The 21801-nt window shown below is 43.9% G+C and overlaps 1 protein-coding gene across 5 annotated transcripts in view; it reads left to right on the top strand.

Moving 5' to 3' along the window:
* Positions 1 to 21801, top strand: part of TTLL11 (tubulin tyrosine ligase like 11) — a 244973-nt gene that overhangs the window by 88632 nt on the left and 134540 nt on the right. For all 5 annotated transcript variants that reach the window (XR_004319465.1, XM_014562957.2, XM_032478353.1 and 2 more), the window contains exons 5-6: positions 9549 to 9644; positions 10372 to 10487. Coding sequence is in view for 4 of the 5 variants with exons in the window: in XM_014562957.2 (XP_014418443.2) it covers positions 9549 to 9644; positions 10372 to 10487 (212 nt within the window). In the remaining variant the exon portion in view is untranslated. The remainder of the gene's footprint in view (positions 1 to 9548; positions 9645 to 10371; positions 10488 to 21801) is intronic.

The following is a 21801-nucleotide window of genomic DNA, read 5'->3' as shown; positions in this document are numbered from 1 at the left end:
TGGTCCGGAGGTGCAGCCCCCCCCCCCCCCAACCAGAGGGGCTACCCTAGGGGCTGGACACCAGTCAGCAGGATTTCCCGGCAGGCTGATGGAAGCTCTTGGAGGGGAATTCAGGCAGCGAACAGTTCCAGGAGGGGCTGATTGTCATCCAGGGATCTGTCCTTAGGCAGTTGGACCCCAGGCTTTGGTTCCCAGGCAGGATGTCCTGCTCAGCCATCAGGCAGATGACTTAAAGCATTAGAAAGGGGGAAGTGAGCAGGGCTTAGAGGGAGAACCAGAGAGAAAACAAGTCTGGCCCGAGCCATCAGGAGGTTAGGGCAAAGGAGATCGATGCAACGTGGAGGCATTCAGGGGTCACCCCGGGGGACTGTGTGGTCACATCTGTTCAACAGGGACATCTATTCCGGGAGTACCATGTGGCCAAGCCACAGAGCCCTGGCACAGCGCGGGGGCAGGGCGGAGGGCGATGGTTTTGCTGCTGTCTGGCTGTGGACAGGCGTCACGGGGCAGCCATCGGGGTGGAAGCGGGGGCCCGCGCCGTGGGGAACCAGAGGGCCGACAGGGAGGGAGCCGCTGGTTGGGACAGATCACGTCGAGCAAAGGGAACCACAGCCCTGTGACTGCTTCCCGCTGCTTGACCACACTAAGTGCTTCCAGGCCCGGGGTCAGGAAAGGAGCACAGGGCTGGGAGTAAACCTCCCGGAGGAGCTCGTCCTCTTGCCAGCTGTGTGGCCTTGGGCACCTTCTTTACCACCCTGTAGCTTTCTCTGTGAGTCACCTGCGCTCACTTTCCTACCTGCCTCCTTTGGAGCAGTGGCAGTAACGAGGTGGTATAAAACGTTAGCTGCTTTCAATCTGTTTTACCACACATTTCGGATTCACAGTGATTGAACAGTGTTTTTCTTCCTCCTTGGAGTCCTCGCCTGCTTTCTTTTTATCACTTGTTAAAACACTTGTTCGTTTGGGTCTCAAACACCTGAGTGAACTCGGAACCCAAAGATTTAGGGGCAATGCATGATTCTGCCATTGACTTGCTGTGTGATCTTATATCAGTCACTTAACTTCTCTGTGCCTCAGTTTCCTCCCCCCACCCCAAGTGTTGGTGTCTAACTCACGTGAGATAAAGATTATGAAGGGCTTTGCAAACCCTAATGCTCTGTGCATGTGTACTGAATCATTTCTTTGTCCTGGATGCCCCTTTCTCTTGTAGCCTGGGCCCAGCCCGGATTGCAGCATCCTGGGACATAAACTCTAAGCCACCCAAATTACATTTATCTTAAACATGTGACCGCGATCCCTTTCCAATCACAGCCACAATAACTACTTGGGAAATTGCAATGGCCCGGAGCAGCTGCTGGCGCGGCGCGGCTGTGGGCAGCTTTCCTGTAATCTGTTGCCTAGGAACGTGGCTGCCCTGTCATTCTGGCCTGTCCCCGTCATTGCCCAGGCAGCCCCCAGCAACATATCCCGTCAGTCTTCTCGCGGGCGGCTCTGCGGGCCTGGCTTAAACAGTAAGATCCGTCTCGGGGTAGGTGGTCCAGGCGGCAGAGGTGCCCCGGCAGAGGAAGGGTTTCCAGCTCAGCTTCCATGAACATTCTTTCCCAGCTTCACTGCTCGGTTTCCATGTTCCTCTGGCTCTGCGGCCACTTCTCTCCTTGGCCGTGATCCTTTCCCTTTGGTGTCTGGAGGAGGCACCTTCCCTAAATGCTAAGGTGCTTCTAGTCTTTTGTCTTTGCCCTTTTGATCTCCTGCCTCCCCATCAGGTCCAGACCACCTCCCTCCCAGAAAGGAGGCAAAGGAGCAACCTAATGGTCACACATGGGCTTGGGTTCCGTTCTTGGACATCTTGGCTTTGAGCCAACCTCAGCTCCACCTTCCAGCTGCTCAAGCTGGTGAGCTTGGCAAGCTAACCTTTCTTGGCCTCAGTGTCCTTATCCGCAGACAGAGATGTTATTTGTACCTACCTGACCGAGCCATTGTAAGACTGAGTGAGAGAAATCTACGTGGAACGTTTGGCAGGGTACCTAGCGCATAGTAATCACTTAATAAACGAAGGTTATTACTTTTTTTGTTATCTGTAGCAACAATCGTTCTCAAACTGGTCTACGAAGAAGTGCCTTGAACTAATGGGGAAACCATGAAATAGTCCCATTTTGAACTTAAAGGAGCATCAAGGTTCCAAAGAGCATGGTTTGGGAAACATGTCCTTAGCCTGGCATTGGTTGCCTCCCAGCCTGGCCAAGGCCTCAGCTCTCCATCCTTCCTGAGCCCCGCAAGCCTGGCGGACAGAGCTGATTCCTGTCTCGGATGTAATTTGTGTTTTCCCAGTTCTACCTGTTTGTTCTCTTCTGTCTTGGCCATGCTCTCTTCTAAGTCTCACTGCTTTTTTGAAATTCATTGCCTTCCAGACAAGGTGCTGCTCACATCCCACTTTCTCTGTAAAGCCTTCCTTGACCACTTCTGATGCTTAAGCTTTTTTCTTTTTTTAGACACATTTGCTGGTCACCCACTGAGACAAGACCCAAGCTAGCTCTGGGGCGTGTGGTTATGGATAAGACACAGTCCTGCCCCTAAGAGGTGCATGGTGTTGTGGGGAAGACTGACAAGTGGGAATTACAGTTCTTGTAATGAAGGCTGTAAGGGGGTTTGTACAGGATGCTGAGAGAGCACAGAAAGGGGATTAGTTAACTTTGCCAGTTAAAGCAGTCAAGGAAGGCCTTCCAGAGGATGAGATGCTTAATCTGGAGCTTAAGGCATGAAGAAGACTTTTCTATGCAGAAAAAGGTGAACGATACCACACTCTCCTGGTTTCTCTCGTATTTCATTGGCTGCTGCTTCTCATCTGTTTCTTCTGGACCTGCCAGTGTTGGAGATTCTCCAGGACTCTAACTCCTCACCTTGCATCTGCAATCACTCCCGAAAGGACCTCTTCCAGCCCCGTGGCTTTAAGTACCAGCTATGTGCTGTTGACGCCTACATTTGTATCTCCGGTCTTGACCTCTCCACACTGGTCTACCCAACTGCCCACTTTAATTTTCTACTTGAATTTCTAGTGGGCATCGCATAGTTGACATATGCAAAAGCAGACTCTGGATTTCTCTCCCCAAATACTCTCTCACTGTCTTTCCTATTTTAGTAAATGAATAGCATTCACTTACTTAGGCCCAAAACTCCAATCATTCTTGTTTCTTCTTTTTTACTCCTTCCTACAACTAATCCATAAGCAACTCTTGCAAATACACATTAAAATGCACCCGAAATGTAACCACTTCTAACCAGCTCCGCTGCCCCCCTCCCAGGCTGGGCGGCCGTCACCGTGCACTTGTATCACCCTGACAGCCTCCTGATGTCCCCTTTCCCACCCTTGCTGCTTATAGCCTGTTTTTCTCACTGTAGCCGAACTGATTCTTCTAAAACATGTCAGATCAAATTACTTCCCTGTGTAAATTTTCCAGTGGCTTTCTTGTTGCACTTAAAATCCTGGCTCCTTACTGTGGCCTACAAGATGCTACATGATCTGTCCCCTGTCATTCTGTTGGCCCTCATCTCCCGTCTCCCTCTTGCTCACTCCTTGCTGTTTTTCAAAAGTGGCCTTTGTTCTTGCTGTTCCCTCTACCTGGAATGCTCCTCCTCAGCTCTTCAAATGAATTTTTCTCTCACTTCATTCAGTCCCTGGTCATCCATCACCACCTGAGTCTTTTGCTTCTGGGTTGTGATGGAGTAACAAAGACTGGACTTGACCTTCTTTTGAAAACAACCAGAATATCAGACAAAAATACAGGAAATCAATGTTTTCAGATTTTGGACAACAGACAGCTCAGCAACTATGATCCCTGAGGAAAGAGGGGGAAAAAGCCAAGATGAATCTATGGTTGCCTCAGCTTTCTGTCTGGAGGCAATCTCCAGAACATGGGCAAGTGGGAGAGGGAAACTAAAGAGAGCCCTGTGACCTCAATGAGTTGAGGGGATGGAGGTCAGAGTTTGGGAGTGCCAAGGGGGCTGGAATTCTGCGGGCAGGATTCTGAGAAGGAGGGAGCCAAGCAGGAAAAGAGCTCCAAGAACCTGCATGGTGTCCTGGTGCATCTTTGCTGAGCACTAGGCCATTCATACGTGGAGTGTTAATCCACAGAGCTGGGCAAAGAGTGACCAGGGCACCGAGAAGCTGAACAACCTCCAGGCCTCATGCAGAGCAGGGAGATGGTTGAGCTCCAAAGAACCAGTGTGGAGAGTCCTTGGTGATGACTGGGGGCATTCAACGGAGACTCCAGAGAAGTTCTGCCTGAATCTTCCCTGGAATGAAAGTTACTCTAGACTCAACTTAGTAAAGCTTAAACAATAGGCCTAGAAGGTATCAAACTAACCTGCAAATAACTGACTGCCAAAAAACCTAGTACTTTTTAAAAGAAGACAAAATTCAGGCACGCAGCATTAAGTGTCTGGCATCCAATAAACACACACTGGATGCTCCATGAGGCAGGAAAAGGGTAACCCAGACCAAGGGGGAAAATCAATAGAAATAGACCCGTAAATATTGGAAATAATAGAGCTAGGAGGAAAAGGATGTTAAAACAGCTATTACAACTGTGTATAAAAATTTAAAGGAAAATATGAGCTTAATGTAGAGGGAAATGGAGCTATTAAAAAAAAAAAAAAACCAAATGGAATTCTTAGGAACCAAGTGGAAGAAAATACAGTCCCTGTAATGCAAACGTCACTGGATGGGATTAACAGCAAATTAGACACCACAGAAGAAATGATCAGTGAACCTAAAGACAGAGCAATAGAATTTATTCAAAATGAAACGGAGAGAGGAAAACAACAGGAAAAATAAATAAACAGACCCTCAGTGACCTGTGGTACAATATCAGATGGTCTAACGTATGTGTAATTGGGGTTCCCTGAGCAGAAGAGACAAGGAAGTTACAGGAAAAACATTTGAAGAAATGGCCCCACACACAAGTGCACATGAACACACCCCTGTAAGGTTTGTCATAATCAAATTGGTGGTGATAAGAAAATCTTAAAAGCAGCTAGAGAGAAAAGACACATTATGTTCAGAGGAACAAAGAATATCCGAAAAGTTCTCATCAGAAACTGCAAAGCAGAAGACAATGGGATGACATGTCACCTCCTTAGAAAGTCCTTCCCTGACCACCAAACCCTCCCTCCATCCACTGCATCACATTCTGTTCTTACCCGGCTTTAATTATTAACTTGCTTGCAGTCTCTCCCCTAGAACATAAGCTCCAAGAGGGCAGGAGTTAAAACATCCTTTCTCCTATTTTCTGCTTTATCCCCAGGGCCTGGGACAGTACCTAGTGTTTGGTAGGTGCTTAACAGATATTTGATAAATCTGTCTTCCAGGTAGAAGGGTATAAAGCCAGAGAGCACTAAAGCATCCTGGAACTACTAATAGTTCAGCACAATTAGAGCCCCAGGTGTGCAGCAGTGAGTCAGAGGAAATAAGGCTGGAGTTGGAGACAGGTGCCAGGTCGTAGAGGAATTTGTAGGACATGCTGTGGACCCCAGGCTTCCTTCTGGAAGCAGAGATTTTAGGCAGAGGAGTGTTAGTATTTTATTTGCATTTTAGAAAAATTACTCTGGCAGCTCCCCGTGCCAGATGAATTAGAGAGTTTGAGAGCAAGGAAACTGATGGGGAAGTTGTTAAAGTAGTCCAGGGGAAAGATGGTGCAGGTCTGATCCAGACTAGGAACACAGAGGATGGGTCAGACCTAGAAAGCGTTCTAGCAGGTAGAATGCACAGAGTTGGTGAGCAGCTAGATGTAAAGGATGAAGGAGACATTCTTGGCTGCCTGCCACAGGCTCAGACTCCCTCACAAGGCTATAATCAGCGTGTTGTCCAGGACTGCAGTCGTGTCAGGGCTTGACTGGGGAGAGATCCCCTCCTCAGCTCACTCACATGGCTGTTGGCAGGCCTCGGGTACCCTCCCTGGCTGTTGCCTGGGACGTCAGTTCCTTGCCACTTGGGACCCTCCAGCGGGCAGCTCACCACATGGTAACTGGCTTCCCTCAGAGCGAGCATGCGGGAGAGTAAGAGAAGGTATCCCAAGATAGAAGCCACAGTCTTTTTATAACCTAACGTTGGGGGACACATCCCATCGTTTCTGCCCAATTTTGCTTGTTAGATACAAGTCACTAGGTGCAGCCCTCCCTCAAGGAGAGGGGGTTACGTAAGGGCAGGAATGCCAGGCGATGGGTATCAGTGGGACCACATTAGAGGCTGCTGGCCACAGATAGTTTGGATATGTAGGGTTCGAGGAGTGTGGGACCTCCTAGTTGGGAATACTCTGGAGACAGGTGGATGTACAGTTCTGAGGCTCAGGAGAGAATCCCCTCTCATTGGAATGTAGCTTGGAGCCTTTGCATGAGTTTACAATGAATGGCTCAGGGCCCTTTTCTCCCCAACTTGCTCTGGAGGCTTCTAGAGGTGAGGATGAAGGACAGATATCTTTGAATCCCTAGGGCACCCGTCAGGTAACACATAGTTGCTGACTGAATTACTTGGAGGGGTGGATAGTATCATGATTGAAAAGTCCTCTCTCTCTCTCCATGTGACATTTCCTACTCTGCCACCAAACCAGAGAGAGGTTTTCCCGTTTCTAAGCTTCAGGTTTCTAGTCTGCAAAGTGGATTTTAGACTAGATTAGTAGTTTTTCTTTTCCTTCTTCTTCTTTTTTTTTTTAAAAGGTTTTCCTCCTGGGAACACTAAGATGTAAAATCGGTAAAAGTTGATCTGATCTGGTCTCCCCCAAAAGACCCCCATTTTGAAAAACACTGGAGCAAGTAAATTCTGGATTTTCTGCCAACTCTTCTGGAGTTTTATGACAAGATCAACTCTAAGCTCCTCCCAGTTCTGTGATTCTGTTTGTTGAGATCCACTGGTGGTCCATATTTCACTGAACTTTTGGGGAAAAAAGTCATATTTCCTTGAACCTGGGAAAAATATAATAAAGCTGACTTTCATTTAATACTTACTATGCGTCAGGTACTCTGCAAAATATTTTACATCACGTTTTTATTTCCTCCTATGTCCCCTATTAGAGTGTAAGTGCCATGAGGGCAGGGACTTTGTCTAGTCCACTACCGTATTTCCAGGAGCTAAAATTGTCCCTGGGACATAGGGAGCATTCAATAAATATCTTATGAATGAATGAACTGAGGTGAGTACTATTCTTACTCCCATTTTACAGATGAGGAAACTGGGGCATAGAGCTGCTAAGTAACTTGCCGGTAGTTACACAAGATAAAGGCAGAGTTAAGGTCTGAAATCAGCTCCTCTGGACTCCAAAGCCATTAATGCTACTTCTTGTTGATGGGATTAGAAGGAAAGTGGAAAGGGAGCTGGCATACTGTCGAATATCTTCTTTAGGACGGGCATAATCCTGGGTTCTTTTTGCTTCCGTTATCAACCACCCTGCAGTGGTTATCAATGGGCTGCCGTTATGCCCATTTTTCAGACGAGGTGTGTGAGGCTCAGAGAGGCTAAGCTGTCTAGCTAGTGTGAGAGACTGGGCTGAGATTGAAACCCAAATCTGTCTGGCTTCAAAGCATTTTTGCACAAGACCCAACATATTCAACTACATGCACCGAAGTTTAGGTTCTGGAAGATACTATGCTACGGGTGCGTGCCGGTCTATATGGCTGGTGGGGTTTTGTCACTCCCCTTCTCCAGCTTTCCTATAGCTGTGCATTCCCGAAGCCACTGTGCCTTGAGCTGAGAAGAGTCCACCAGGCTGAGAAAGTGCAAGTCCAAACTTCTAAGATGTAGCAAAACGTAAGCATCGATGACTCAGGATGAGGAACGTCGGCACCAGTAGCCGGCCATTTCTGTAACCTCGTCAGCATCGCGCGTCTCAGACCAGGTCTGAAGTTAGACTGATGGTGTCACCAGAGTCTCTTAAAGCCCTCATCACTCATATCCACTTGTCATACATTATTAAGCAGATCTATAATACATGTAACATTTTCTATTGAATTTCCATTCCTTTCTTCTCATGACCAGGGAAAGAAAAATAGAGTAAGAGTGGCTTTTCCCAACTTTTCATCCTCACTGCCCTTTATTGAAGAATAACCTCATCTTGAATTACCCCCCCAAAATGGTCCTTTGAGCTCTGATTTCATTAATAAGGATGAAGCTAGAGTTTAATAATTATCATTTAACTGATATAAAGTCTATATAGACAAGTCAATGGATTTCCTCTCATCTTTTCTTCTTGTGGACTCCACAGGGGAGGGGATGCAGTTATATCTTTTTTCTTCCCTCTCCTTTATTCTGTACATTGTTTTTTGAAACTTTGGGATTGTATTGCTCACATTAGGAGCTTCCTAACTTAACGTCTCCTATAGAGATAATGAGACGAGCATCTGACATCCTCCTAGTCCGAGTCAGAATCCAGTCTGAAGGGTGAAGAGATGTTATCTGAATAAAGGGTTATTTTGGGCAGAGGGAGTGAGATGCACAGGGTGGCTTACCCCATCGCAGGGCTTGTGAGGAGTTAAGAGAGGCCAGAAGACAAAGCCTCACCTGAGGCAGCAAGCCGGATTCCAGAGCAGGCAGCCGACAAATGGTCCTGGAGTCACCTTGGGTGCAGGCCGGCTTCATCTGTGCGTGATCTGTGCAGTCACACAGGGCCCCCATCGGAAGGGCTCCACGTGTGGTTTAAGGCTCCGTTTCACCATCATGAAACCGTTTTGAGTAAGAGACCCTGCATTTTCATCTTGCACTGGGTCCTGCAAACTGTGTAGCCATTTCTGCTTGGGTATGAAATCCGGCTCTGTCACTTCCTGGGTAGGTGGTCTCAGGGAAATCCACTTTCCGAGACTCAGTTTCTGCTTCTGTGAAATGGTCAGCCTGATCCCTGTTTCAAATACACTGTTGTGAGGATTAAACGGGAGGATGAGTAATTGGTGCATTGTATCATAATTGGCACCTAATAAGTTCTCCTGTCTCCTTAGCTAGAATTGCCCAGGGGATTTGTTATTCAAACTGCATTTGCCTGCGCTCCAATCTGAATGATTCTGATTCACAGGTGTGGTCTGGGGAGGAGCAGTGGTTTTGAAAGTGATCCTTAAATGATGCTGATATGTACCTGAGGTTAAGAAAGATGCCCTTGGGTTTTTTTTTTTTTTTTAAGAGGTCTAGTTAAGGAGCAACTTAATAGAGGAGAACAGGAGAGGGAGAAATTGATGGACTACTTCTATTCCTTAACATAATAAAAAAAAAACTTATGAAAGAAGAAAGAGGTCGCCATCTCACAGCACTTGACGACACACCGATAGTGCTGAAGGGAACATGCGAACCAACCCCATTACCAAGGCTCCTGGAAAATTCTCTGCTGTGCAGTTAGCCTGACAAGCCCCTCCAGAGGTAGAGGGTGTGTGGACAGGAGAAGCCAGGTTCCAGCCCCAGGTTGTGGGGCAGCGTGGGAATTTATTTTCACCTCGAATGCCCCAAATACCATACTCGATCCCTGAAAAAGACACTGTAGCTCGAAGGAGTAATTCTGAATTGTGTTTGTCCTGCCCAGATTTTAGGCTTTGACATTCTTCTAATGAAAAACCTGAAGCCCATACTCCTTGAAGTAAACGCAAATCCCAGCATGAGAATCGAACACGAGCAAGAAGTAAGTATTTTTTCAGCATCTCGTTGAATGTGTTGCCGTCCCACCGAACGTCCCGCTCTCGTGTTGCTCCCTTGGCCAAACGAGGCTCGGCATTCTCAGATTAGCCCAGCAGAGTTCTGTTCAATCCTAAATAATTTCAGTTTTGTTGCGCTCTGGACATGCTCTATTAATATAAGACCTCCTCGACCTGTGGTAGTTTCCCAGCATGCAGTCCTTCCAGATCTTAAGATCTGCAAATGTAGAAGAGCTGAGCCTTTCCATCAGTTCTGACCTGAACTAATTAGCTAGCCTCGGGAGATAAACTAATTGAAATTCTGTGAGTATGATTTAGCCATGTTGACATGCTTGAATCACGGAGATAAACAGTACATTTAACAGTGGGTCTATTTTCCCCGCCCCCTTAACAATGCATAGAAGGGGCGGAAGGAAATACACCAAAGATTAATTCTGGGTTTGGGGAAGATTATGTGGATTCTTTTCATTTTCTTTGCCTCTTCCGTATTTCCAAATTTTCTACAATGCGCAGGTATCATTTTGCTTAATTAGAAAAATAGATTTTCCCCCCTCTTTGTGTATTTTGTTGATCTGTAGAAAGGAAACTGATGTTTTTAAGGTAAAGGGAATTCTAAAGGAAAATCTAACAGTCCATCCACTGGGGCTACTGCTGACAGTCACCTGGGACTGAATCACTCTCTCTGCTGTAATACGGAATCCGTACCTTTTCAAGCTCTCTCCAGGGGTGTTTGAGAACGTCCCCAGCCTTGTCGATGAAGAAGTAAAAGTGGCTGTGATCAGAGACACACTGCGTCTCATGGACCCACTTAAGAAGAAAAGAGGGAACCAGTAAGTATTTTTGAAGTCACTTATCTCTACCAACTCTGCTTCCCATGTCCTGCGCAGGTAAGTCGAGTTCTTGAAACATGTTAACACTGTGAGATTTATGCATTAAACATTCTAATAAGTCATATTTTCATCTATGAAGATCAGCCTCCAAATAGAGTGACTCAAAAGTCAGGAGATGGATTTGAATTTGACATGGGGGGTTTAGTGGATGAATTTCTAGCCGATTGTTATCTGAGTCTGGAGAGTCTTTCCTAAAAACCCACTTGCCTCCAGTGATGTAGGAGCACGTAGTGCTCCTCTTTGAAATGCTGAAGCACAGGGAGAGTACAAAATGCCACAGGTACCCAGGACGTGGCGAGGATCACTTCCTTTCAATTTTCTTCGTGACGTTTACACTCTTGCAACAGAAGCTTTTTGTTTCAAAATCTGCAGATCCAATTATTGGACTTTTAGCTGTTCTACAATATTTATAGCAGTTGGAATTCTCCTCCATCTCATCCCACTCAGTGGATGTTACACTGAGATGTCATCCCCGCCCTTCCCTCCATGGAATCATCCCTGAAATGAATAATATTTCACCGTGGGTATTTTGTTTGTTTTGTTTTTACCAAATTCCTGGCTTCCACAAAGTAAGAGCTGAGTAAATATCACTGTGCCTGTTTTAGGCAGGCATCTCAAATAGCGTTCCTCATACCCCCGACAAATCACATGGACCCAAACAAGTAAAGCACTTGTCAGCTACAGTTCCAGACTGTGAGCGACACTGACTTCCCTAAGCAGGGGTGTTTCTGTGGGTTCCCCTGCTGCAGGCTCCCGTGCTGGAGCCCAGATACTGTTAGAATCACCCTGGGGTGGTGCCTCTCCCCTTGGCTACACCTTAGAACCATCTGGAAAGCTTTTTCATAAATACCAGGGCAAGTGCCCCCACTTCTAGAGATGCTGCTTTTAATTAGCCTGGGCTGTAGGCCTGGCCACAGAAATATTTTAGGTTCCTGAGGTGATCCTATCATGCGGCCAAGGTTGAGTGCCTCTGCCCTGCAGGAAATGTCACTCTGAAGGGGCATTTGTCATTTTCTGAGTCAAGTTGGATGGAACCTGCTCGACTGGGTTCTCCTCCAGAGCGTCCTTTGCTGTGTGAGGCACAGACCCACTGTCGGCAAGACTCGCTGAGAACGCTCACCTGTGGATCGTACGGGCCGATCCTGCCAGGTGCGGCCGCCACCGACTAGAGCTTCAGAGCGGTGGCGTGGCAGGTCTGCAGAATCCTCCGAGGCAGCTGATGGCGGTGGATAACGGGTCTAGTCATTCATGCGTGCAACTGCTATTTTTAGCCACTCCTAAGGATAAACAGTGGATTAATTACACTTTGGTCAGATTGCAATTGCAACAGAACACATTCCTCAAAACCCTGCTCTCTAATGGTTATTGATCTCACCACTAGAGATTAGGTCTTGAGGGACCGTATTGCCCTGTGGGGAGATTTTGGTGGCTGTCCATGCCAGTGTGGCACGGGGCGGGGGATGACAGATTTTTAAAGATGACCTTGACACTTCAGCATTCCTATTCGTTTGGTAGGAACCAGTTCAATGGCTTTTGTGTGGCCTGAGCTTCCTCAACCTCTGCCACCCAGAACAGGAAGAGATGTAAGGGTCCGCCTGTATTTGCACATTAAAAGGCATCGAAACATGGTTAGCTTTCTTTTTCATGTTTTAGTTGTTTTTTTTTTTTTTTTTTTTTTTTGACGGAGACCTGGCCTTCTGTATAATCCTTATGAGCTGCAGATCTAAAATTTAAATGGGCACAGGGCCATTGGGAAGGATGGGAAAGGCATTTTATAACTTATCAAGTCAGAAGTAGCAGCACCTCATTTTTAATTTAAAAAGCATTGACTTTTTGAAAATTGATAACCAGGAACAGTTAGAGCTTCAAGAACCTGACTTCAATTCTAATATAAAAACGCTTTCATCTCACCCTTTTCTTACCCCAATATAAGGATGTATATTAAGAGCTAAATGTCATTTACTGATATTTCTCCTTAATTATGCCTTTTTTTTTTTAACCCAGCAATGATTGTCCATGAGAGCATTTTGTAATCTGTGAAGTGCATTTATATGGAAGGAATTATAATCATCATTTTGATAACTTTACCAGTGCAGACAGAAAGGCTGCAATTATTCTCAACTCTTTTATGTAGAAATGTTTTAGGGTAACTTGGAAAAGCACCGTAGTTACGCCTGCAGAAACACACAGTGTTGTGATGCTGAAAAATGTGTTTAAATCTGAGACCAGGTCCCTCCAAGCGCCGGAAATGAGGGACTTGTAGGCCGGAAGTTACCTTTAGAAGCTGAAATTTCTTGTGTTTGAATAGAATCCGACCTAAATCTTTTCAAACAAGTGATATCCTAGCCTTTGCCTTCAACTTCTTAGCAAAAGAGGGTCTGACGTGTCCCTCATTAGTTCCTTCCTGAGTACACTTTGGCAGCAAGACCGTTGAAGTGGGTCTTAATTTTCCCCACACAGGCTGAAGAAAAAAAGTAGATAGATGTCCTGAACTCCTCATATCTCTAAACTGCTCTGGGAAGGTGCAGAGGGGGCCTTGGAAGGGCAGCAGCCACACATGTCCATGCATCAAGCATCTTGGCGTGCCCCAGGGGCTTGTAGGCTGGGGTTGGTTTCTTGATGGGACTGAAAGCTGTCCCCAAGCCTCCCGTGGGGAGAGGCACTTGTGACTCTGCTGAGACTCATCTTGGTGTAGTTGACAGAACTCTGTCTTGAGCCTGAAGAGACTGAGATTCAAATCCTGACCTTGGGGACGTGCAGGAGCTATTTTGAGCCTCATTACCCTCTTCTTGAAAATGGAGATAATAACATTTAAATGGAACAGCATGAAAAACTTTTACAATATATTATGCACTTAATAATGCTTAGTTTACTACTCAGCAATAAAATGAGCTGCTAAACTATCAACAAACAAACAAGAATGCTTAGTTACCACGATCTTTCCTGGTTATACTTAAAGTAGATTTTCGAGTTTAAAACCCAGGACATATCTTAAACGGAAGCTAGTTAGGTCACGGTGGACTGGAACTGCCATTGGCGCTGGCTGCCAGTGGGAAGTTTTGTTTCCAAGTATCATGATGTCACTGGCCCAAGCAAATTTATTTGTTGGGTTAGGAGCAAATACATTTGGCCCCCGAGGGAATAAAATAGCTGTCATATGAGAACTGTTCCGAACTGTGATGACATTTTGTAATATCTAGGGACTCTCTTGATTTACATACGAGGGTTCTTTGGAGGCACTGCAGGGACGTGGGAAGGGAAGGCTCTTCAAGGGAAGGACTCTGGAACCATCACCTATCTGTGCACACATGGAGGTAAAATTCACATATAAAATTAGCCGTACTAAAGTGTAGTATACACTCACAGTGTTGTGCAACCATCAACCCTATGTAGCTCCAAAATGTTTGTCATCCTAAAAGGAAACCCTGTATCCTTTAAGCAATCACCCCTATTCCCACCTCCACCCACCTACTTTCTGTCTCTGACACATATGAGAGTATTAGAGAAATGCTGCTGCTTAGGGTCACCAAGAGGTCCATCAGGCTTTACTTTCAAGTTTTGCTATTCTGGATACTTCATGTAAAGGGAACTGTACCATATTCAGTTTTTTGGTGTCTGGCTTCTCTCACTTAGCATGTTTTTGAGGTTCACCCATGTTGTAGCATGTATTCAGTACTTTATTCCTTTTTATGGCCAACTAATATTACATTATATGGACATACCACATTTTACGATCCATTCATTACTTGGTGGACACTAGTGTGGAAGCCATTTCTTTTTCAACCAGAGGGGAGCTGGAATGATCTATTTTGTATTTTGGCATTCTACAGATTTCCTCTGAGAGGAAAGGATATTTTCTGCTACAAGGAGTCTCTAAATCCAACCCCCTCATTTTATTGATAGATGCACAGACTATTAGAATTGGAAGGCAGATCCCTGGTTCAAGAATGTCCCACCTAAGCCTCCCTGACAGAGGAGCAGCCTGTGTCCTGACCAAGGCACTGGATGTGGCATCAGCCAGGTCTGGGCTGAAGTCCTTAATCTCTGATCATTGCAGTATGAGCTTGGCCAAGTCGCTTTGTTCTCTGAACGCATCTATGAAATGGAGATCAAGGTGTCTCCTTGACTGGACTGGCATGGGTGTCATATGAAATGACACAGACAAGAGACCTTCATGACATCTGAGGGTATCAGACAAATGCTAGTTCTTAAGGTCACCAAGTGGCCAATTAGGCTTTGGTTTAAAGTTATGCAGATGGGGAGACATGTCATCCACTCCGGAAGCAGCCTACCTGAGTTGTGCACATAATGATTCTGCCCGCCTGAATCGTACAAGATGAAACAAAGATGAAGAAGGTTGGTCCCTTGCCCTACGTCACAACACTAGTTAAGAGGAGGAGCAGAAACTGGATCTTGGGTCTCCTGATCTCTATTCCAGAGTCCTCTCTGCTCCGTCACACTGCTCCACTGACCTTCAGCTTCTGCTTCAAAGCTAAGCTTATAAGATACAGTAGAAAAATCAGGAGAATCAACGGAAAATTTCCCCTATTCTCAAGGTATTTGGGCAGCCTAAGTCTTTCTTTTTAAAAACTTCTATCAGAAGCAGAAGTGAATAAATTGCATTCCTTGATTATTTTGTAAAAAACAAGGTGATTATTCCATCAATTGAGTAATTTGGGGGAGATCGGTTTACCCCTGGGGGAGCCATTTTACTACTATTTTGCTCCTTACCCTGAATGTAGATGTTTTGAGTAATCACATTCCTTTCTCGGGAATCATAAGCCTTTAGGACCCCAGAGAAATATAAATAAAAGCAGGGATAGGCTTGGAGGAATCAGAGGGGATCTTGACGCAGTGCCTGGGAGCTGGGGTGGAGACTGCTTGCTTCTTATTCAAAAGTGTACATTTGGAACATGACTTATGTGAGGCACAGAAGCCCCTTTTCCCACAGCAGCATTTCCTCATCCTCCCCCACTTTCGCTTACCTCCTATCACCATAACAACCAGGTTACTATAAAGGGCAGAGTCAGCCTGCCCGGACCGCTTCTGCCTTCATTCATGGAGGTCCGTCCTCTGAAGGCTTCACTGGGAATTCAGGCTTCACTTCTTACCTTGTCTCCAAGTGTGTCCCTTGGATCCTGGGCCATTGTTAGAACGAGTACATTAGGTGACTCCCTAAATTAGGTTGATTCTACATGGAATCTAGGCTAAAGGTGAAATATTCTAAGAAAACAGAGATCCAGGAATCTCCCACTGGCTCAGTTTCCCCACTGGGGGGCTTGTATTTTAACCAAGAAACGTAACTCTGTCCTGTCCTGGGAAAGAATAATCAAAAACACATTAATCAGAGGTCTGCAAGCCGAGATCCCCGCCCCTTCAATTGGCAGTAGGTCCTACTGAAATCCCCTCCACTGTAGAGAAGATGGGTTCCTAGTCTATCTAGATTAACATGCCTTCGTGAAAGTAGAACATTATCTTTCTTACCAGAGAGTATTCTTCTGGAAACAGACATTCTTTCAGGAGAATCACCCGACCATCCAGTTGAATGGCCCGTCCATGTGTGCATAGTTGATGTTTTGTTGAAATTCTGAGGCTTTGTTAACCTCTAATGATTTCTTTGTGGCAGGATCCTACAGATCAGTACAAACTAACGCTGAGAACCTTTGAAGATTTCATATAAATCAGGAATCTGGGTCACAGAGAGGTGAATACTTGCATATTCATTTGGGTTTCATTTTCTACCATGCCACGATCACAGACACAGATACTGGTTATTTAGAGTATTTCTAGAGCCTTCACTGTGCACCAGGGAGAAGACTGCAGAAGGGAATTAGCTCACAGGCCAGTAGGGGAGGCAAGACCCACACATAAATATCTAAAAGGTGGAAAGTGAGAAGTGCCCTAAACATAGAGACAAAATACCAAGGGAGGAAAATGGAGGGAAGATTATTTTCTTCCTTTCTTTTTTTTTTAAATTGAAGTATAGTCAATTACAATGTGTCAGTCTCTGGTGTACAGTGTAATGTCCCAGTCATATATATGCATACATATATTCATTTTCATTAAAAGTTATTATGAGAAATTGAATATAGTTTCCTGTGCTATTCAGAAGAGATTTGTTTAACTATTTTTATATATAATAGTTAATATTTGCAAATCTTGAACTCCAAAATTTATCCCTTCCCACTCCTTTACCCCTTGCCGTAACCATAAGATTATTTACTATGTCTGTGAGTCTATTTCTGTTTTGTAGATGAGTTTATTAATGTCTTCTTTTTTCTTTTCTTAGATTCCACATATGAGTGATATATGGTATTTTCCTTTCTCTTTCTGGCTTACTTCGTTTAGAATAACAATATCCAGGTCCATCCATGCTGCTGCAAATGACATTATTTTCTTCTTTTTTTGTGGCTGAGTAGTATTCCATTGTATAAACATATCACTTCTTTATCTAATCATCTGTCGATGAACATTTAGGTTGTGTCCATGTCTTGGCTATTATAAATAGTGCTGCTGTTGGGGTACATGTAACTTTTCAAATTAGAGTTCCCGCTGGATATATGCCCAGGAGTGGGACTGCTGGATCTTATGGTAAGTCTACTTTTAGTTTTTTAAGGAATCTCCATATTGTTTTCCATAATGGTGGCGCCTAACTACATTCCCACCAACTGTGTAGGAAGGTTCCCCTTTCTCCACACCCTTCCAGCATTTATCTTTTGTGGACTTTTTAGTGATGGCCATTCTGACTGGGATGAGGTGATACCTCACTGTAGTTTTGATTTGCATTTCTCTGATAATTAGCGATATTGAGCATTTTTTCATGTGCCTATTGGCCATTTGTATGTCTTCATTGGAGAACTGCTTGTTTAAGTCATCTGCCAATTTTTGGATTGGATTTTTGTTTTTTTGTTATTAAGTTGTATGAGCTGTTTGTATATTCTAGACATTAAACCTCTGTCAGTTGCATCATTTGTAAATATTGTCTCCCATTCTGTAGGGTGTTGTTTTGTTTTGCTTGTGGTTTCCTTTGCTGTGCAAAAGCTTATAAGTTATAATTAGGTCCCATTTGTTTATTTTTGCTTTTATTTCTATTGCCTGGGTAGACTGCCCTAGGAGAACATTGCTTAGATTTATGTCAGAGAATGTTTTGCCTATGTTTCCTTCTAGGAGGTTTATAAGTCTTGTCTTATGACTTCAGTCTTTAAGCCATTTTTAGTTTATTTTTGTGTATGGAGTGAGGGAGTGTTCTAACTTCATTGATTTACATGCTTCTGTTCAGTTTTTCCAACATCACTTGCTGAAGAGACTGTCTTTTCTGAATTGTATATTCTTGCCTCCTATGTCAAAGATTAATTGACTGTAAATATGTGGGTTTATTTCTGGGCTCTCTACCCTGTTCCGTTGATCCATATGTGTGTTTCTGTGCCAATACCATGCTGTTTTGATCACTGTAGCTCTGTAGTATTGTCTGAAGTCTGTGAGGGTTATTCCTGCAGCTTCATTCTTTTTCTTCAGTATTGCTTTGGCAATTCTGGGTCTTTTGTGCTTCCATTTAAATTTTAGGATTATTTGTTCTAGTTCTGTGAAAAATGTGGTGGGTGATTTGATAGGGATCGCATTAAATCTGTAGATTGCCTTGGGCAGTATGACCATTTAACAATATTGATTTGGGAAAGATTATTTTCTGATGAGGAGAGTTTAAAAGAAAACTGACAAGTGGGGGTTGGCACTTGAGCTGAGGTTTAAAGGTTGAGTAAATATTTGAAAGAAGGATGCCACTGGTGGAGGAAACAAAGGCATGGGGTCCCTGAGGGGAACAGAAGGAGTTAAATCAGCTGGAGAGACAGGTGCAGGAAGTGGATTAGTAGAGAGGAGGTGCCAATGGGAGGTGGATGAAGACCCAGAGGTGGGTGGCCTGGGTGTCAAGCTGAAGAAATAAAAGCTTGTCTTGGATCTGGGGTCACAAACATGAAGCACTTCCGGGCGTCTGTGATCCCTGAAACTACACAAAATTGTGTATATATGTGTATTTTTCCTGGAGCAAATGTCAGAAATTTCATCAGATTTTCAAAAAGTTAAGAACCTAACAGTCCTATTATGGTTGGCGGCTACAGGGAGCTGGAGTAATTTGCCCGAGGCTGGGGTGTCATGGCTTCGGGATCCATCACGACCTCCATACCTGGAAAGGTTTCATGCTTCAGATGGCAGTCAGCAAACTAGAAAAATGTGCATGCATTTTCAAGTACGAACAGACAGGAAATGACTGATGATAAGTGCATTATGTGAGGTGCAAGAAATAAAACCAGATAACCCTCTTTATTTGAAAATGTTTAAGCGTTAAGTCAGACGTAACCAGTAAAAAGCCTCTTTGGCGCGAAGTTTGTTGAGCAGGAACCATTTCCGAGACTTATGGGGAAGGTGGAGTTTCCTGAGCTGGTGTGAGAATGTGTTTCAGAGACCATTAGACAGGAGCCGAGCCCCTCCACAAGCAGGCAGGCCCGTCCCCCTTACGCCGGAGTGTGGAGTGGATGGGAAACTGGGTGAGCTTATGGCCAGTCAGTCACCATTATGGGGAAATGGTGGGGTGGAATTGTGCATGGACCCTTCCAGAGTTATTCCAGTACTGATGGGGGGAGCACCTGTGTTTGGAAATTTCCCTTCGAGTTGCTCCAGTGAGCCTTAAATGTTCATGCGCTTTTTTTCCCCTGTCTTTCTTCCTTTCTTTCTCTCTTTCTCTCTCTCTTTCTCTCTTTCTTTCTTTCTTTCTTTCATTTTTTAATTGAAGTATAGTAAATTACAGTGTGTCAATATCTGGCGTACAGCAAAATGTTTCATTCATACATATAAATACATGTATTTGTTTTCATAGTCTTTTCCATTATAGGTTACTACAGGATATTGAATATAGTTCCCTGTACTATACAGAAGAAACTTGTTATTTATCCAATTTATATTCAGTAGTTAGTACTTGCACATCTTGAACTCCCAATTTATCCCTTTTCACCCCCTACCCCCTTCCCCCTCCCTCCAGCTCCGGTAACCATACATTTGTTTACTATATCTGTGAGTCTGTTTCTGTTCTGTAGATGAGCTTATAGGTGTCTTCTCTTCTCTTTTCTTTTTTTTTTTAGATTCCACATATGAGTGATATCATATGGTATTTTTCTTTCTCTTTCTGGCTTACTTCACTTAGAATGACAATCTCCATGTCCATTCATGTTGCTGCAAATGGCATTGTTTATTCTTTTTTGTGGCTGAGTAGTATTCCATTATATATAATATATAACTATATATATATACCACTATATATAATATATATAATATAACTGTATATATAGTATATAACTATATATGCCACTATGCATAATATATATAATATAACTATATATAGTATATAATATAACTATATATATACCACTATATATAATATATAACTATATATATAGTATATAACTATATACATACCACTATATATAGTATATAACTATATATACCACTATATATAAATATATATAACTATATACAGTATATATAATATAACTATATATACACCACTATATATAATATATATAACTATATATATAGTATATAATATAACTATATATATATATACCACAGCTTCTTTATCCAGTCATCTGTTGATGGACATTTCATTGTTTCCATGTCTTGGCTGTTGTAAATAGTGCTGCTATCATGTGCTTTTAAATGAAGAGCTGTTATCTTTCTGGGAGGAGGCATTGTGGTCTGGGCTCAGGATCAAGGCTTTGATACCAGTTCTACTTGGCCTCAGGTTAAGTCACTGTACTTTTTTGAGCCCAGTTTCCTCATCAGAAAACAAAAACAAACAATAACAAACAAGCAAAAACAAGGGAATAAAAGGGAATCATAGTTGCTGCTCGGTCTCTTTCCCAGGGAACTGCAGATTGAGCACTTACTGTACATGACACAGTGGTGTCTACATTTGTTCCCAGTGTGTCCTCACGACAGCCATATGCAGTCCATGCTATTCCTACTTCTGTTTCACGGAGGGGGACACTGAGGCTTGGGGAGGTTGAGTGACAGGCCCAAGACCACACCACTTATAAGCAACAGACCGAGATTTAAGGACAGGTGTGTCTGGCTCTTGCCTTGAGAGAATGGATGTGAAAGTATTTAGCCCACTAAGGAGATGTGTGCCCACAAGGTAATATCATTACTTGGCTGGGTTCGTTCCTTTGCTGTACATTTTAAGGCAGGGACTCTTACCTTTATGTTTAAGCATTGAACATGAGTTAGTGCTTATGAGGGACTAGCCATCTCCTGTGAGGAGATTATCTTGCTGACCAGCCAGGTGGCTACTTCATATTCGGTAATATTCAAAACCATAATAAATAAACTGTGGCCCATGTACAGAGAACACCCGCTTACAGCAAGATCTACAGGTGACCCAAGGCAGAAGAGAACCAGACAGAAAATGAACTGGACAGTTGTGCACCTCAGACTGGGGACCTGCTGAAAGTTCAGCAGAAGGTGGAGTGAACCAAGGATTAGATAAAACTATGTGCAATGATTGATATTAGATTTTTTTTTGGACCTCCATGAATGGCGGTTTCCTGTGATTCAGCCAATAGCTGGAGTGTTCAAGACAGCCTTCTTGAAGGAGGTGGGGCTTATGTTTACTTGGGCTTGGTTTGGTAAGAAAATTTAAGTAAGCTTGCAGGAGGAAGGATGGAGGCAGGGAGCCTGGCTGAGGGGTTAGGCAGGGCTGGGGAGGTACCTGGCAGGCCCTGGCCACCAATCATGCTTCCAAAATGGTGCTCTGGGTTGGTGAGGACAGGTGCTGCTTCTCTGCTTCTTATTAAAATGTTTTTCTCATTATGAAAGTAATATGTGCTTATTGTAGAAAAAAAATGGAATGGAAAATACTGAAAAGTGTATAGCATGAAATAAAAATCTCCTTCATATTCAACCACCCAGAGCTAATCTTTATTAACTATTTAGTTCATAAAAATAGTATAATTTTCTTCTGTCTATATTGTTTTTTAGTTGACACCATACTGTCCATATAATTTTCATATGCAGTTTTTATTTTTCTCCATTTTATGTGACCGTCATTTCCCCTTCTTATTAACAGCTCTGTAAACATCATTTTCACTGATGGCTGGGCCAGCGTCTGCATCTCTATTGGTGAATGTTTAGTTTATTTCCAGCATCTTGTGCTTAAAGTTCTGTGTGCTATTTAGAAGGCTGTCTGTCTTAGGATAGAGGGAGCCTG

The sequence above is a fragment of the Camelus ferus genome, chromosome 4 (genome assembly GCF_009834535.1).
Source record: "Camelus ferus isolate YT-003-E chromosome 4, BCGSAC_Cfer_1.0, whole genome shotgun sequence".
Classification (NCBI taxonomy): Eukaryota; Metazoa; Chordata; class Mammalia; order Artiodactyla; family Camelidae; genus Camelus; species Camelus ferus.
This window is presented reverse-complemented; position numbering and strand designations above follow the sequence as displayed.